An 18,787-nucleotide genomic window follows, 5' to 3' on the forward strand; every position below is an offset into this window, starting at 1 on the left:
TCCCTTATATGCACAATTTTTAATTCTTACAGCCACCCTGCAGGGTAGATATTATGACCCACATTTCACAGCTGAAAGAACTGAGGTTCAGAGAGGTAGTAATATCTTAGGATCGACTCCGTCTCAAGCCTATGTTGTTTTCACTACAATACTCAGCATCTTAATAAAAAGGCCTAATATGAACTTGAATCTTTATTTTTTTTTAATGTTTATTTCTGAGAGAGAGAGATAGACAGCGTGGGGGTGGTGGGCAGAGAGAGAGGGAGACAGAGAATCCCAAGCAGGCTCTGCAGCTAGCTGTCAGTGCAGAGCCCGATGTGGGGCTTGAACTCACCAACTGAGATCATGACCGAGCCAAAACCAAGAGTCTGACGCTTACGTGACTGAGTCACCCAGGCACCCTGAAATTGATTCTTTGAAAGGTTGGATAATCTCTATGTCCCCTAATATCCCAACTCCTACCCCATTAATCAAGGGTCTGGGTCTTGATTCTATCAAGAAATTTCACAATAATTATCATAAAAAATGATGCCACTTTCTGTTTAGTAAGACAAAAGTGGGGAGGAGGGCAGTGAGAATAACACTTGTATGTGTGTGGTTGGATTTTGGAGTTCTGTTGCCTAATGGCTTATTCTCATGGCACTTCTCATAGGCTTCCTCCAGCCTTTGGGTCTCCGGGTCCCTTAGAAAAAAACAGGGAGGATGCTGTTGCCATATCTAAAAGGGCCAGTACAGCCTACTGGCTACCCAGAAAGTCTTGTGGGTGATCAGTGACACTTGCTAGCAGTAAGAACTGGCATTTGATGAACAAAAAGGCCATCTCCTGTCCTATAAGCGCATGATACTAAACCACAGCAAGCATTTTTTTTTAATGTTTATTTATCCTTGAGAGACAGAGAGAGACAAAGCGTGAGCAGGGGAGGGGCAGAGAGAGAGGGAAACACAGAATCCAAAGCAGGCTCCAGGCTTCGAGCTGTCAGCACAGAGCCCGACGTGGGGTCCAAACCCACGAACTGCGAGATCACAACCCCAGCTGAAGCCGGACACCCAACCGACCGAGCCACCCAGGTGCCCCTAAACCACAGTAAGCATTTTTGACAAATGATGGAGGACTATCCACAATAAGAACTAGATATCTTTTCCTTTAGTTTCAGATTCAGTAACTCATCCATTCCCTTCTTATTGCCATCAGATACTGCTGTCCGCACCCTGCAGGGTTTGAGGAGTGTAAGGGGTGCCAGAGAACAGGAAGGTGAGTCAAGAGTGGAGAGCTTGTGTAGGTGAGTGAAAGGATTATCTGAGCCATAACATCCTCTTTGTCACTCCCCCAAGCTGCCGGAAATAAGGAGATTGTCCCGCTCACCCACAGGAGCAAGTAAGGGACATTGGTAAGAGTCTATTATTACCAAAGACATTGCCAAGCTGCCATCCTGGCCCCTGAACAGGAGTATGTGGCTGGAACTCACAGGGAAGGAACTGGAACAAGGCAAAGACTATCTCAGGACTGGCCCGGCTCCCAGCTACTTGTTGGCACTCCGGGCACATTAGCCATACCACGACGAGGGCATATTAGTAATGTCTCTCTGAGAGCTCCAGCCCCAGGCAAGCATGGTCCGCTAAGAGGCACAAACACCATGTCTCCTGAGAGGCATGTGAAACGAGCAGTGATGAGAGTTATTACTTGTCTTCTTACTGTCTGAAATCAAAAGAGATGTTCCACACCACTGAAGACTGGGTGGCACCTCTGGAGCCATGGAGATGGTCCCCTCCATTCCTCAAGTGATGTCCATGTTCTCCTCCCGTATAGCATCGAGTAACTCAGCGGCTTCCTTGGCTCATTTGTATTTCAACTCTATCCTTCTCTTTAGTCCCTTAGGAACAAGTAGCTGTCTTCCTGGGGATATCAGCTCATTTTTCTAGTTTGTTTTCTACCCCTTAACCTGCTTTCATTCAGGCCTAATGTCTACTGGGTGTTGCTGACCCCAGAGCTGGTCTGTCATACATTCTGAAACATCAGGTGTCTCCTGGGATTATCCCAGGTAAACCAGAATGGATCCCAGATGGATAATGCCCATCTCACTGACTTGTGAGAATGAAATGAACGGACATCTAGGCATAGTGAGTGGTATAATTGGGGGTTAAGTTAGCTGCTGTTTGCTATGCTCTCCCGTTGGTGTTTCACCTCTCTGTACTGTACCTAATCTAGCATTGGCTCCTTCCGCCTCCTTTCTTCTTTTCTCTCCACCCCTTTACCTCCTGTCCTCTCCTTGTTGTCTTCATTTCTGCCACCAGACCTCAGCCTCTGACTGCCTGGCATCAACAGGGTTTCACAACTCTGCTTACCCTCTTTTTGCTTGATTCTAGGGCTGGGAACAGCCAGGCCCTTCATTCTGGGCCCTGACCTGTTTGGTGGAATTGTTGCCTTCTTTTGCTGACCTTGCGCGTAGGGTCTGGCCACCCCTAGGACTTGGGGGCAGTGCGGTGTTGGGGCTGAAGCCAATTTGCACAGACCCGTTTCTATTTTATGCTCTATTAACAACTTTATTTTCCAAGTGAATGCTTCCTCTCTCCCCCCCCCCCACCCCCCGCCCCGTACAATTCACCTGTGGGCTTGTATCCAAAGATCTCACAATATCTTCTTTAAAAAAAATTTTTTTAATGGTTTTTAAATTTATTTTTGAGAGAGAGGGTGACAGTTGGGGAGCGTGAGGGGCAGAGAGAGAGGGACACACAGAATCCGAAGCAGGCTTAAGGCTCTGACCTGTCAGCACAGACCCACATGTGGGGCTCAAACCCACCAACCTCGAGATCATGGCCTGAGCCCAAGTCGGACCCTTAACCTACTGAGCCACCCAGGTGGCTCACCCCACAATGTCTTCTCTTTAGAGATGGAAACATACCCTGGAAATCTTTAGGCTACCTGCAGAGCACTTTTAAGGCACAGAATTCTGTGCTCCTTCACACAGCAGCTGCCTGGCTGCTCGCCTCCAGAAGGGAGAGAAGGAATGGCTGCAAGATTATCCCCGCAAGAGTGCGTGGAAGGCCAGTCCTTCTGGGGAAGGGGAATGCTAGAATCCTGCCTGGCTCAATACACAGCCTGGAACCTGAGTGGGACAGGAAGCCCCTGCCAGGCCTGGGAGATATATTTGGGCCAACATCATAGCTCCCTGAAAACCTCCTTTGCTCTGAGGGTGCGCCCCAACTCAGGTCAGTGTAATGCTGGGGACCACTGGGTGTCAGGTTTCCCAGCGTGCCTCAGTTTCCCGGTGTGTGTCGGGAGCCGCTCCTCGGGAGAGAAGGGCGCTTCAGGAACCGGCTGCGGGCGGACGGAAGGTCGCGTACAGCTGGCTAGTCTGGGCTCGCCGCTTTCGGTGCCCAGGCGGGAAGTGAGCAGAAAGTCAAAGGCCGACGGAGGAGCTCCTAGACTCTCTGAGGGCGCTCGGTCCCTAGCCCGGAGACTGAGCGGGAGAAAATGCAGGTGCCGGAGGAGGTTGGCCGGGCGGTTTGCGCGCCGCCCGACCCCGAGGGCCTTCAGGTGCAAGGGGGCGGGGGCTGCAGGCGTCCGGCCGCGGAGCCGGGGCGGGCCGAGCCGCGGGGCATTTAAACCCGGCAGTCTGCCAGCGAAGGACACGCGCCCCGCGCCGTCCCCTCCTTCGGCCACCCTCTCCGCTTCGGACACCGGCCGGCGCGATGCGGTCTGCCTTGGCCCCGGGGGTCTGGTTCCTCCGCGCCTTCTCCAGGGACAGCTGGTGAGCAGGGCCGGGGCAGGGGGAGCAGCTGCCTGCGTCCGGGGCGCTCCGGGGCCAGCCTCACACCTGGCCTGGGCTGGCTTGCCGGGGAACGGAGGCCCGGGGAGCTGGAGTTTTGAGGGGCCCTTTTGTTGTCTCCTACTCCTTGAATAACACAAAAGCCAGAACTCAGTGGTCCTGGGACCTCACCTGGGGGGGCGGGGGGAGGGGGTCCAGGCCCCAAGGGACATACCAGGGGAGGGCATACCTCTCTGATCTCCGCCGCCCCTTAGCACCCCAACAATGAGTGCGGGGGCTTCCGCAGTAGCTTTCCTCCTGACCAAACAGGGGGAGGCTGTGGAGGCCACAACATGTTGGGGTGTGTGGTGGGTGGAGGGCCTTCAACCCCCTCTTCATCAGAGGCCACCACTGGAGCGATTTGGGGGGTCTGCACCGTGTTTATTTTTAACAGTGGGTTAGTTGCCATCATTTACAAATTGTAGAATTTGACATACCCAGATTCCTGGCTCCTCTGGAAAAACAGATGTCAGGCCTAAATTCTCAGATTATATTACTAGGGGTTGAGGAGTACCTTTCCAGAGCATGGGTGCTCTTAAGATGACCGACTTATTCCAATTTTAGATGGAAAACCCTACATACCCAGCCCCCTCAGTCCTGGGCAAATTGGGATGGTTGATCACCCACGGTGCTTTGCAGTCGGTGACCGCCCTCACTGGTGACAGTCCTCACCACTTCCAGCCTTTTTCGCTCATTTACGTTATGTATTTGATCTTTCTTGAGTTTAGGATTGTGAAGAGATATTTTCAGAAAAAGATGAAAACATGACTCTGATAGGATATAAAAATGAACATGTGGTAAAGATTTTATTTTACTCATAATGAGGGCGCCAGAAGATGTTATGATCAGTTAAGAAAAAGTTCAGGAAGAGGGGAATAGGGAGTTAGTGTTTAGCGGGCATGGAATTTTGGCTTGGGAAGATGAGAAGTTCCGGGGATGGATGCTGGGGATGGTTGCACAACAATGTGAATGTACTTACTGCCACTGAACTGTTCACTTAAAAATAGTAAATTTCATGTGTTGTGCATTTTACCACAATTTGAAAAAAATCCAGGGGCACCAGCATGGCTCAGTCGGTTAAGCGTCTGACTCTTTGATTTCGGCTCAGGTCGTGATCTCACAGTCCAGTCCGTGAGTTTGAGCCCTGCATCGGGCTCTGAGATGACAGTGCACAGCCCGCTTGGGATTCTCTCTCCCTCTCTCTCTGCCCCTCCCGTGTGAGCGCGCTCTCTCTCTCAAAATAAAATAACCTTTAAAAAGAAGTATCCAAAGAGCATGCCCATTTATAAGTCAGGAACATTGAGGCAAAACTGGTTTTTCCACAGGTTGGGAGGGAGAAAAGGCTATTAATCTGAGACTGTCATTTCATACACATAGTTTGTATGACTTATCAGTTTCCTACCACTTCAAAGAATTATAGCCCAAAGTCAATGAAAGGCTAGATAGAATTCAATAATTGGAGGGGTGTCCTCTAGATAATACACAGTTTTCCAGTGAAACATTTTTTTTTCTACAGTCTCCCCTGCTTTGATCAAAAATAGTCTCAAAGATTATTCTTTTTAAAAAAAAATTTTTTTTATTCTTTATTTTTGAGAGAGAGAGAGAGAGAGAGAGAGTGCGAGCAGAGGAGGAACAGAGAGAGAGGGAGACGCAGAATCTGAAGCAGGCTCCAGGCTCTGAGCTGACAGCACAAAGCCCGACACAGGGCTCAAACTCATGGACTGTGAGATCATGACCCAAGCTTAAGTTGGATGTTTAACCGACTGAGCCACCCAGCACCCCTCAAAGATTATTCTTAATCACAAAATGAGTTTGATCTCATTAAATTTGATCTGATTATGTATATAGGTGCAACAATAGTGTTAATCTATAATATAGACCTTGTTAAGTTTGCTTTGCTAGAAGTTTTCGTAAGGAATCTTAGATTGGCCTTTTAAAAGCCCCTATCTATCTATCTATCTATCTATCTATCTATCTATCTATCTATCTATCTCTGTATTATTTACTGTTTTGAGATTGGAAGTCAAGCCAAGACACTGGTCTTTACACTAGGCTTTGCCTGCTGTACCTATAAATTTGGGCAAATTCCTCTTTACTCGAAGCCCCGAAAATATCCTAAGACCCCTGGGCCTGCCAGGGAATAACCTTCCTTATTTGCCTGTAAGAGAACACAGTAAGCCAGGTTTCTTGGGAGGGTTTTGTTAGTATTGGCTCCATGCAGGCAGCCTTCGTTCCTTAAATGGGGCTGGTTATGTCTGATTAAACGATCATCATTGTCAAATATGACAGCCCAGGCAAAGCCTTGGTTATATAACCAATTTTTCTAATTACATCCTGGTTTAAAAAAAAAAAAAAAAAGACAGGGGAACCTGGGTGGCTTAGTAGGCTAAGCATCCAACTCTTTAAAATTTTTTTTTTCTTTTTAACGTTTATTTCTGAGACAGAGAGAGACAGAGCATGAGTGGGGGAGGGGCGAGAGAGAGGGAGACACAGAATCCGAAGCAGGCTCCAGGCTCTGAGCTGTCAGCACAGAGCCCAGCGCGGGGCTCGAACTCACAAACCGTGAGATCATGGCCCGAGCCGAAGTCAGATGCTCAACTGACTGAGCCACCCAGGTGCCCCTAAGCATCCAACTCTTGATTTCCGCTCAGGTCATGATCTCATGCTTTGTGGGCTCCAGCTCTACATTAGGCTCTATGCTGACACTGTGGAGCCTGTTTGGGATTCTCTCTCTCTCCCTCTGTCTCTGCCCCTCCCCTGCTCATGCTCTCTATCTCAAAATAAATAAATAAGCTTAAAAAATTAAGTGAAAATGAAAACATTTAAAAAGGATGGATTCTTACTGAACTTTTGCTAATAACCGTATTGCTACGAAAAGCAGGAAGACTCAACAAAAGTTTCTGAATTTAGGGGGCATGGTGGTCAGGTAAGGAGAATAAGATATTTGCAAGTATTTCATTTCAGTTTACAAAAACCAGAATGTACTAAAGTGTTTTGGGTTATAGACAGCTGAAGAAGAAATAGAAAGGGCTTCCTTACATATCATCAAACGCTCTAACCTTAACAATATTCCAGACATAAATGACTGCCATCCCTCATCAGTTCATTTAGGCCTATATCATTAATTCTCATTCCACTGAATCTCGGGTTAGCAATCTCATAAACCTATCTGCTTCTTCACTCGAGTTCTGGAAATCCTGACTCCCTCCACTGGTATGTTCTTAAAGATGTGTGAGCTGTGCCATGGGAGGCCTATACACAAGAATAAGTGCCTGGTGCAGTGTTTTTCTGAGACAGTTAGTTCTTCATTGGTAGAGATAAAACCTTTGGCCCATAGCTGACTGAAGAGCCTTTAGGAAGCAGCAGCCGCAACAGCAGAGTAAAATAAAAATTTGTCTGTAGGTGACAGAGACGTTAAAAGGTATGAATTAACTTACCACGATAATTTTCAAAAGTGAACAACCTGATGAGAATTCATGACAAGAATAATGTGGCTACCCAGGAAATTTGGTTGTTCCTGAGATATGCAAAACAAAATAAAGCCAATTAAAAATCCAGACAATGTCTTAAAACGTAGTAAGGTACATTCAAAGATGGTGAACATGACACCTGATTTATAAAAATGAACGAACACAATTTTTATAGAGGAAAAGAATCTTGAGATATTTAAAAATCCTGAGACAGAATTTATATAATATACCAAGGATGTACCAAGAATATCAACTAAAGAGATTCAGTAAGTCTGGAGTAAGTCCTGTGCATCTGCATTTTGTTTATTTAAGTCATCTCGACGCCCAACGTGGGGCTCGAACTCATGGCCCTGAGATCAGGAGTCGCACCCTCTTCCACCTGAGCCAGCCAGGTGCCCCTTCACATCTGTATTTTAATAAAACTCCAGAGGAAAGTCTGATGTGCATCCTGAGTTGAAAACCACTGACCTAGCAGATGTTAGGTTCAAATTAAAGTAGGATTGCAGCCCAGGTAACATTTTAAATCATAACTGAAACCATGACTGGTAACACTGTGTTGTTATCATCAGGCAAAGCACCACTGGGGGTGCTGATACATGGTGGCAGATCATGGGCCCAGAGGGCACTGAGAGATCTGTAGAAACTTCTCATACAGCATGCAATTTGTGAAATATTTATGTAAATAATAACCTTTTACCTCGAGAAATTTAACCTAGAGAAGGCTGAGTCTCTTCTGATTTCACAGTTATTTTCATGCAGTTGGTCAGTAGCAACATATCAAATAAACCTAATTATTTGTAGCACCTCTCTTTTTAAAAAGTGAAAAAAAAACCCCACAAATCTTTGTGATTTTCTAGGGGCCCTCTTGGACATCTCATCGATAGTTTTAGGTATAAAAGATATCCAGGAAATTTTATTTTGCACGTAGGACTTGATTTGGGGAAGGCAAAAATCAACAGTTGTTAGGACATTTGAATGCTTATCATGAGTGCCTAAGAAATAGTTCTTGTCTACCCACTTGAAAGTGCCAATAATACATGAAAAAATAAACATAGAAAGTAACATTGTAAGGAAACTTAAGTTATTTCCTAAGCGGGAAATCTTTGTTTTAAAAAGTGTGGAAAATTATTCTGTGAAGACACACAAATTCTACCATGTAGGCAGATTACACAGGAGGTAAGAGCATAACATTTTACAACCTCTCTTTAAGAGCAGACCAATAACCAATAGTCAAAAAAATTTTGCCATTTTAACAGAACAAAAACCAAATTCTACTTTTGCACTGACATATTTGATATTAAAGGAACTAGAGCCTCTTTTTGAAAATAGTATGAATAAAATAAAAACTGTGCCAGATTTTAACAAAATTTTACCATAATTACTCGTGTTCAGACTCATCATTTGCACATACTATAATCTAAGGCAAGTCAAATTCTCTTTTCACAAACCTACACATTTATCTAGTCAGGTTTTATCCCTCATTGTCCTCTTTCTTATTCCGGAATGACCCGTCATTTTACATTTGTATGAATTACTTCCCTTTTTTTCTTCTTAATAAACAAAAATGCATCTCATCACTGTATATGCCAAGTTGTACCTATCCGCTACTGTTGTTTCTAACAGAGTTTCATTCATACACATTACTTATGTGCTTTAACCAAATAACTTACATTTTAGAGAAAAGGGGGTTGGGAGGGTAGATAACGGTAAACAGCCTGTCCCACACCAGTATTTAAAACATTTTTTTTTAACGTTTATTTATTTGTGAGAGAGAGACAGAACGTGAGCGGGCGAGGGGCAGAGAGAGGGAGACACAGAATCCGAAGCAGGCTCTAGGCTCTGAGCTGTTAGCACAGAGCCTGATGCAGGGCTTGAACACATGAACCATGAGATCATGACCTGAGCTGAAGTTGGATGCTTAACCGACTGAGCCACCCAGATGCCCCCACACCAGCATTTTAGAAGAGCTCACGAATACACATAACACAGCTTTCTACAACCACACGTGTCCTTTACACACTTTTAAAAGTGTGACTCCAGCAATGTCCTGTGTTCTCCAACATCTCCCAGATTTAAGACTGAGCTGGATTGAAATTGTATGCCCTGTGCAGTTAACTTCTCTAAGCCTTGGTTTCCCCATCAGTAAAAAACAGGTGGGTTCTTTTTTTCTTTAAATGTTTATTGTATTTTTGAGGGGGGAGGAGAGGATGTGCCGAGGTGGGGGTGCAGAGAGAGAGAGGGAGACAGAGAACCCCAAGCAGGCTCCGTGCTGTCAGTGCCGAGCCTGACATGGGGCTCAAACTTAGGCACTGTGGGGTCACAACCTGAGCCGGATGCTTTAGCCAACTGAGCCATCCAGGCGCCCCCCAGCCAGGTGGGTTCCTGAGGATAATCATGATGTGCAAAAATCCTTGACTTCCAGTGGCACTCAGTAAGTGTTCTTTCACTTCTTTCCCGATGAGTGTAGGTTTGGACTCCTCTATCAAACACTAAACGTTAACGTACTTCCTGCTGGAGGCACATTATTATTTTGAACTCTGAGGCCCGCAGTGATGAAAACACAGTCCTACCTTCCTGGATGGAACTGAGGCTCAAACCGGAGAGAGGATGTGTGCAGTTTTCGGACTTACTACTTCGTGGGTCCCGAAGGAGGGCATTTCAATTAAGCAGAAGTGAAGAAGGCTGACCTAGGCAGACCTCCCTAGACTAGGACCAGAGGGTGGACTGGCTCTGAGCTTTGGATACCTTGTCTGTGAAGTGAGGACACTGGTAATACCTACCTCACAAGACTGTCGTGAGGAGTAAATGAGGTACAGTGTGTAAAGTACTCAGACCAGTTCCAGGCTCCTGTTAAGCATTGACTACACATTAATTATTGACTATTATTCTGCTCACTGTTTCTACTACTTTGTGCCAGACATTGTTTATTTGTAGTTCACTGCCAGGCGATTATTCGTTTCGCCACCTAACGTATGCGTATAAGGAGGCACAGAGAAGTAACGTGGCTTGTCCAACACCGCGTAGCTAGGGACGTGACTGGGCTGGAGTTTGTATCCAGGTCGGTCAGACTCTCAGGCCTGGGGTCTTTCTGCTGCCCTCTGGGTGAGAGCGAGGGAGGGGAAAGATCACAGGGCCCTTTGGCCTCACACAAATCACTTTAACCCTTTAAAGGCTCCAGGTCCTGGCGCACCTGGGTGGCTCAGTCGGTTGAGCGTCTGACTTCGGCTCAGGTCATGATCTCGCAGTTCGCGGGGTTCGAGCCCCGCATCGGGCTCTGTGCTGACAGCTCAGAGCTTGGAGCCTGGAGCCTGTTTGGGATTCTGTGTCTCCCTCTCTCTGCCCCTCCCCCGCTTATGCTTTGTCTCACTCTGTTTCCCAAAAATAAATAAATGTAAAGGCTCCAGGTCCTTGTCCACAAAATGGAAATGACGATGTACCTATACCACGGGGTTTGGGTGAGATTACATGAGAAGGTATTTAAAGCACTTAGCCCGGTGCCAGGCATACAGTTAGCCCTTGGTCATTGCTAAGTGCTTGGGCAGTTCTGTGGAGGGAGGGATGGATCCAGCCTCGCCAGGAGGGAAAAGTAGCATTGGACTTGTTGGGTCTGGAGGCCGTGGAGCCAGCAAAGGCACAGAAGTGAAGACAGTCTGTCTATTCAAGACTAACAACGTGTGACTGCAGCTGGCAGGGGCGTAGGGTGCGGAAGGAGCAGTCCCTGGAGACGAGGCTGAGAGAGACAGGCAGCCGGAAGTGTGCAAGCAAAAGTCAGAGACTGAGAGGTCTCTGCCCAGGAAGCCAATACTACTGCCCTTCCCCCTCTGTGTCAGGATGGGGTGGATAACTTGTTCATGGCTGAAAGAGTCATCCCAGCCCTGGACCGGGCTGGTGCCCTGCCAGAATTCTGCTTTGCGTCTGCATGGGCATGTCTGGGGGCAGCCGGCAACGAGGGCACCTTGCCAGAGATGACTGTGGCTGGTGCTTACGGGGCTGGGCCCATTTCCTGGGGCCCTGTGAGGGGGAACCGCTCGAGACAAGGAGAAGAAAAGTCTGTGGGAGGAGGCCCGGCTGGATGAGCAGGAACAGGGAGGAGGAAGGCTTCAGGAAGGCCGGAGCTGTGAACTCCCACGTCACTGTTTTCCCCACACCCTAACCTTCCCGTGGGAGCTGGAGGCCGAGGCTGCCTGGTGGCTGCAAACTGAGTGGCTCTTGTTCCGGAGTTTGCTGAGGGCTCACACTGCCAGATCCTAGAGCCCACCCTTAGTAGACACATAAGACATTCAAATGCATCCCAAGAACCCGCTGTACGCCAGATGCTTCCACATCCATTACATCTCATTTAATCCTATAACAATCTTGTGTGCAGGAGCTTATTATCTTATTTAAAGAAGATCAAACTGAGGCTTAGAGAGTTAAACAACTTGCCCAAGGCCACAGCAAGCAGCAGGACTCAGCCTGTTTGGGTCTAAGTCTGACTTTCTTTTCCCTATTCCGTCGTGGCCTCAGATCAGGGGCCCCAGATGCTGCGAAGCAGCTGTCTTGTCTGATTTTCCTGGTAACTGCAAAGAAGTGCTTGGGAAGGGCAGCAGAAAGGGCTCCTTAAAATGAGCTGTGGCGGTAAGGCGCCGCTCTGGAAAGGAATGGGAGATCCAGGAGGAGAAACCGGAGGGAAAATTACTATTCCCACCCCATCCCCTTGGGCCCCTCAGGGTCAGAGCTGGTTGAGAGCACATGACCCTGTGGTGGTCGCCCTCCCTCCCCACCACCACTCGTGATTGCTGCCTTCTACTTCCTCTTCCTCCCTGCTGTTTCCTCTTTCCCTTCTTACTGAGCAGATTGGTACCTCCCTGGCTTTGGGCGGGGCTGTCTGACCTAGAGCCCGGGAACTGGTCTGGAATGGTCTGTCAAGGCCTTATTTCTTCTTCAAACTGTACCAACCGAATGCTGAGATCAGAGTGGAGCTGTCCCCAAGTAACAACAGAATTGAGGACGGACACCAGGGGTAGAGTCCCCGAAGCCCACCACTCCCCCATCTGGCTGTGCCTGAGTTGGTCTTTGGGTTGTGGTGGGGGAGGGGCTGTACTGCTGTTCTCCTTTTGGCCTCCGGCTCATGCCCCCTACCCTGGATCCTTCATGCTCAGGAGAGCGGTGGATGAGGGTGAGGCGTGGGGCTAGGCCCGTAGAGAATCTTGAGAGGAAGATCGCTGGGCAGGACCACAACTCCTCCACCATCAGCACATTTCCATCTGTGCTGTCTGCATAGCGTTGACCACCTCTTCCAAACCCTTCCAACCCTCACACTCTTCCACGTTTTCCACTTGCCCAAATAAAACATCATGCTGTAGCTGTAGCTTAAAGCCTTGTCTTTTCATTCTGTTTGAGTACTCGGGGTTCCTTTACAGAGCTTCCTTCTCAAAGCTTTCTTCTTTCCTTAAAGTGATCATTATCTTATCTATTCATTTATCCTATAAACTCCTGTGGCTTCTTGTGGCTACCTGCCAATGGCTGGAAAGGATCTTGGGACCAAGCCCTGAGTCAAATTGATCTCTCCGAACAAGCTCCTGAGACCCAGCTGGGGGAAGGGGAACAAGTAGAGGATTCCTTGGGTTGACTTTCTGCCCCCAAGAGGGGTTTGTGCCCTCAGTCCTGACAGGCCCTCCCAGATGTGGCCTGTTCCTGTCCCATCCTGTGTGCTGGGAGGCCTGGCTCAGGGCTCTGCCCCATGCTGTCTGTTCCAGGCTGGCCTCCCCCTACCAGGGTGTCTCCCAGTGGCAGTGGGGGATTTGGCAGGGGGTGGGTGGTGGCACTCTCGCCATCGGCCTGTTCTTACTGTTCCCAGCCTCTATCCTTTGCAGATTTGCTGAGTCCCAGAACAGGGCACTTCCAAGGACAGGCCACCGAGTCCCTTTCCTCAGGGCAAGTGCCAAGCTTACCTGCAGCCACAGCCAGCCCAGCCTGTCACATGGCTACCTGAGCAGACCCTTACTAGCAGCCCCTGGCTGAGGCAGGGGGAGGTCGGGAGTGGTTGATGAGGGACTGGCCTTACAGGGGGGTAGCCATGTGGTCGCAAAGCAAGGAGTCAGGATGCAGGTACGGGGGTGGGGGTGGGGTGTTGACTGGGTAGCTACTGGGGAAAGGGGGCTCCTTTCCACCGTCTCCCAAGGCCAATATCCCCCTGCTGTGCTGTTTCTTGGAGTTTTTTGTTCTTGTGCTGGTGGTGATAATAGGTCCTTTGAGGTTTTTGTTTGTTTTTAACCCCTTGCTGCTTTGGGACACATTGTTCCTTGTCCTTGCCTCAGAAGAAGTCCTAGTGCAAAGTCTTGATAAGGTCAGTATTTGGACTGTCAGCTAGCAGTTAAGAGATAGCTCGATAGCCTCTCCATCTAGCCCAGTCACTGAGCGTCCAGTGTTGGGAGGTGGGGGAGGTGGGACTCTGCACAGTGCCACTTTTTGCTAACAAGGATTTAGAGGATGGTGGGACAGCCAGCCTCACCTGGAACAGTATGGGGGCCTCACCGTGCACGTTCCTTTGTGCCTAGCATGTTTGCCCAGCCTGGCCTGCCACCCGGGCTGCCATCCGTCCCCTCACACCCCACCCCCCCCAGGCCAGCTGTGTATATTTCCCCGCTCCCTTCCTGGGGCCTCTTGATTCTGAAGAAACGGTTCAAGAGAAGAGAAGTGAAACTTCTTCTTCACGCCCAAGAGACCATCACCATCTTTCCTGTGGGAGACTATGAGTTTGGCAGCCTTTGCCTCAGCCTAGCTCAGCCCTTCACCTGACTGATGACCCTAGTCCCCTTTGAACTGTGGCACCTTGGCCTTTTCCTCAGAATAGCTGCTAAAGCAGAATGGAACGGAAGGAAGACTGTGGAGTGAAGATGGATTGGGTGAACAGGTGCTCTGCCCGGGTAGCCATGGGATTCTGAGCTCATCCCACTGCCTCTTTGGAGTCCAGGAAGGAAGTTCCAAAGGGTATCCATGCCGGGCCTGGCATCACAACACGTTTGATCCTCCTGTCCCACCTCCTGTCCCCCCCTACCCCCAGAATCATGCCCTTCTGCTCTCTTGGGTATCAGTTTTCTACTGGAGGTTGGGGTCAGAGCTGGGAGAAGGGGCAGGCCAGGCCGCTGGAGGGGGGCAGGCTGCAATCTCACAGATGAGGATACCAGTGTGGGCCCCTGCGGATCCTCTGGATCCACTCCCAAGGGAGCACATGAGCAGGCCACTGAAGGCCAGAGTCTCTGCTCTGTCACGTCACAAGCTTGGAGTTGAAGCAGAGTGATAGCGGGCAGTGCGTGTGAGAAGAGCAGTGTGGCTGGAAACCGTGCTAGACCTTTAGGCCCCTCGTTGGCTCTCACCAGCTCCTGAGAGGGCTTCCCAGGCAACACCAGGCTCTCTAGCTGGCAAAGGCCTTCCTCACTGCTGGGCCTATCACGAGAGAACAGAGCCGGGAGCCTCAGTGGGGCTACAAGGATCTCTCAGACCCAGAGGAAATCTGATTCGTCTCCATGGCCAGTGGCTGTATCCATGTAGCAGCCAGGATAGGCTCAGCTGAGCCCTGCAGACGGGGGTGGGGATCTTAAAGATGGTACAACAGGGACCTAGGGACTAGGGTGAGAGTCATGTTGTGTTCACCCGTCTTTGAGATAGATGTGGTCGGTGCTATCATCCATGTGCAGCTGATGAGGAAACCAGAGGGAGAAAAGATTTAGGAACTTGCATTTGGTTACACAATACATTAGAAGCATCACTCAAAGCTTTTAGCTTTTTTCCTGAACCAAGTAGCTTCCCAGCCAGGGCACTAGACCGGTTATCTGCAGGGTATAGTTTTCTTTCATCCATTACTCTTTGAAGAAGGCCACCTTCTCAGAGAATTTCCCCCAGATTTTACAAGTCCCTGAACTTGGAACTATTAACAAGTCCCTCATAGGAATTATGAAGCATATGCCGATGGGTGGGACCTGGAAGGCCACTAAGCCTTCCGATGTCAGTCACTGTAACAGTCACTTGGAGTAACCCCACATTCCCTGAGGCTCAAGTCCCTGAAGGACCTCTGTGGCTACCTTGGAAACTGGCAGCCAGAGGGACCTGTTTGTAGAGAAGCATAAAATCCAGGCTAAATAGTTGGAACTTCACTCTTAGCAGAACGGAGAGCCACTGAAAAAATGTGTAGCCAGGTGACAGAGGGTGTGTAACTACATTCTCTTCAGAAGATACACTGTGGAGTAGCGGAGAGAACGGAGTCAGAGAACCCAGGTAGGCAGCTCAAGTCCAGGGTGAGGTAAGAAGGGTCCTGGGAGCCCAACCTAAATTCAGGTTCTTCTGAAATTCCCTTGTATTTCACAAGCGGTAGCCTTCATGACATGTTTGGGGGAAGTGAGTTTGGGGTTTGGAGGCAGATCTCTAAAGACGGCAGAGTAAGCCTCCGGTGTCCTGCCCTTCGGGTTCATGGAACTGAGGGATGGAAAGGGCTTCAGGGCCCCTCCCACCCTTCCCCACCCTTCTCCATGAGACCGTGAATAAACCAAGGCTCTGGCTCTTTCCTAAAGTCTAGCCTTTTCTCCTGGGTTGGGGGTCCGTTTTGAGGTCTATTTTCCAAGTACTTCCTGGCTCCTGGTGGCTGACTCAGCTCAGCTGATGCTCTGCTAGGGGCGCAGACGCTGACTCAGGAGGACCTCGAGGCCCTTTTCCCAGGCTCTCAGGAGAAGGGCAGTGGCCGGGCGTGTGGTGGAAACTTCAGTGGTGCCTGGATGAACTGTTCTTTCCATTCCAGACCGGTCCTTGGGATGAGAAGTGGGGGTAGGAGAGGGTACATGTGGTGTGTGAGCCACAGATGGAAAGAATGATCCTTCTGTCCAGTGGGATAGACCAGACCGGGCCTGGGAAGAGGATGTGGATTGTGTCACCAGATTTCCCACTTTTGGCTACTGCCCTAACTGGACTGCAGCAGGTGCTGTCTCTGCTGTGTTCAAGGGTTGAGAGGAGTTGAGCTCACTTTAGAGACAGACCTTCTCCAGTGTCAGCCTCCCACCTGCTCCCACCATTTCTGGTATTGTTATTAAAAACAATTCTACTTCGCTGCCACCATGTCTCATACAGGCAGACACAGAGGCGTCCTGACCTTGGCGAGGTTAAAGGATAATAGAGGTGTGGGGGGTGACAAGAATTGGGGGTGGGGGGAGGGGCAGGCGTAACTTGTGTTGTCTAGGGTGCTGGTACTGAGCCAGCTCTGCTGAAGAGCCTCAGGAGTTGGGACCAGAGAGATAGGGCTCCCTGAGTGCCCTGGACCCCGGGCATCTGTTCCTACCCTCCCCTTGGCCTCTGTCCAAGGAACTGTCTGGAGGTAGAGAGTTGGTGGTGCTGAGGCCCTGGAGTTGCCAGAGCAAGTCCCGTGGGGATACCGTGTCTGAGCTTCTGGCTGAGGCCAACTTCCTGCTGACCCAGATGCCTGCCTTTTCCTGCAGGTTCCGAGGCTTCATCCTGCTACTCACCTTCTTCATTTATACCTGTTATCACATGTCCAGGAAGCCCATCAGTGTTGTCAAGGTGAGGCTGGCCTGGTGGTAAGGAAGAATGCAGGAGATGCTGGGCCCCAGCGGAAATAAACTCTGGTAGAATGGTCTGGAACTTGGCCCATAACCATCCTTATTCCTTCAACCATAGTCAGGAGATGACCCCTTCCCATGGCCACGCCCCATTCTCAGTAGTTGTTCTTCCTATGGAACTTTCCCTGTGTGTTCCTTTTGACAGCAGTGTTGCTGGCTGTGGGTGGAATGAGAGGGCAGGGACCCTGGGCTCTATGGGTTCTGCTCATAGACTCCTCTTCCCCTTCACTGAGGGCCTGATGTGGCCACTTGGCCTATAACCAGTCACGGTAGGCAGGATGTCATGCCAGCCGAAGGAGCATGGAGCCCAGTGGGGAGACAGTGGTGCTGGTGTGGTTGGGGAGGCAGATTGCTTGCTGATGACCCCTGACCCACGCATCCTATTGCCTTTTCAGAGCCGTCTGCACCAGAACTGCTCGGAGCTGATCAAGCCCATTAATGACAGCCACAGTCTCAACGACACTACGTGGTGCGACTGGGCTCCCTTTGGTACGAACAGGGCAAGTTGCTCTTCCCCACTCCCCAGCTCCCCTCCCCAGGAAGAGTTTGTCCAGTGCCGGTAAGGACTTCTTGCAGGGGCAGCCAAGCACCAGCTTTCTGTCTCTGCCATCTGTTTTCAGACAAGAACAACTACAAGGAGTTACTGGGGGCTGTGGACAATGCCTTCCTTGTGGCCTATGCCATCGGCATGTTTATCAGGTAAGAGACTGGCAGAGCCTGTGACTGTCCCCGAGTCAGGGGGGATCAGAGCTGCTGCCTCCCCTTGACGAACCTGCGGGCAGCAGGGTTGAAGTGAAAAAGCCGATGCCCCCCGCCCCCCCAGGTGGAAATGAGACCAAGACTTGGGCACATACCACCAACCCCTGGCCATCTTCATTTCCTTACCATGGTCACCCGGCCTCCTCCGTCACCTGGCAGACAGACTCTTCTTTTCCTCGAAAGTCTTTCCTGGATGCTCCTTCTGAGGTTATTCTCTCAGATGACAGTGGTGGTGGTGTGGCTGGACAAATACGGCTTGTCCTGAACTGGGATCCTTCAAAGGTAGCCCTGCACACAGAGATGGCAAGGAATACCACTCTCCTGTCCTGGGCCTAAATTAGCCCAACGAGCGTGGCTTTTACATAGCAATCCTGGTGTTTGTTGCCAGGGACCAAAGATGAAAAGGTAGGGTACTGCTTTCCAAAGGCTCACAGCCTAATGGAGGTGCCTAACTCATCAGCAGCTGGTTACAAACCAGTATGGTGGCTCTCTGAGGGAGGTGGCTACAGGCCGCTCTGGGGCTCAGGGGTAGTCACCTCATGCCAGCTGGGATTAGAGAAGAGGGGTTAGGGAAGACTTCTGGAAGGAGATGATACTGAGGAAGAGCAGTGGAGAAGTAGCTGGGCAGAAGGACTAGCATGGGCAAAGAAAGGCAGGTGGGAAACAGCACGATCTGACTGGGGGTGTACTCCTAAGAGCTTTAATAACAGAGTAAAATTTGAAGCAGTGGCAGGAGATGGGGCTGAAGAGCCAGGCTGTTGTGTGCCAGATGCGGGCACAGGAGAGCCATTGAAGGTGGTACCCAGGGGTGTCATGTTCGGATATAGCCAGATATTTCAGACAGATCATTCTGGGCATGATGGAAGATAGTACAGATGGAGGACGAGACTGAAGGCCTGCTCACTCACACTTAGGAACAGATTTGACAATGGCCCAGATGAGCTTTGAGAAGTTGAGTTAGAACAGCAGTAATAGAGCTGAAGAGAGCTGATGTCCTGGAGAACTATTTAAGAGGTAGGGTCTTGGAGGCTGAATTGCGAGGCATGGGAGGGGAGGCAGGAAGCAGGAAGCTCCATGGTCTCTGGCTGGAGGGGCTCAAGATACTCACTCAGAAGAGGGGCTCACTCAGAAGATACTCACTCACCAC

The 18,787-nt window shown here is 49.8% G+C and overlaps 1 protein-coding gene across 4 annotated transcripts in view; it reads left to right on the plus strand.

Moving 5' to 3' along the window:
- SLC37A2 (solute carrier family 37 member 2) overlaps positions 1 to 18,787 on the plus strand; it is a 33,776-nt gene that overhangs the window by 3,369 nt on the left and 11,620 nt on the right. For 2 of the 4 annotated variants that reach the window (XM_042904623.1, XM_042904624.1), the window contains exons 1-4: positions 3,490 to 3,749; positions 16,741 to 16,822; positions 17,277 to 17,370; positions 17,502 to 17,580. In XM_042904623.1, the coding sequence (XP_042760557.1) occupies positions 3,691 to 3,749; positions 16,741 to 16,822; positions 17,277 to 17,370; positions 17,502 to 17,580 (314 nt within the window). In that variant the 5' untranslated portion in view covers positions 3,490 to 3,690. Of the gene's footprint in view, positions 1 to 1,192; positions 1,253 to 3,489; positions 3,750 to 13,949; positions 15,533 to 16,740; positions 16,823 to 17,276; positions 17,371 to 17,501; positions 17,581 to 18,787 lie in introns of those variants that run through there. The other 2 variants (XM_042904625.1, XM_042904626.1) reach the window with 2 other exon arrangements.

Source organism: Panthera leo, chromosome D1, assembly GCF_018350215.1.
Source record: "Panthera leo isolate Ple1 chromosome D1, P.leo_Ple1_pat1.1, whole genome shotgun sequence".
Classification (NCBI taxonomy): Eukaryota; Metazoa; Chordata; class Mammalia; order Carnivora; family Felidae; genus Panthera; species Panthera leo.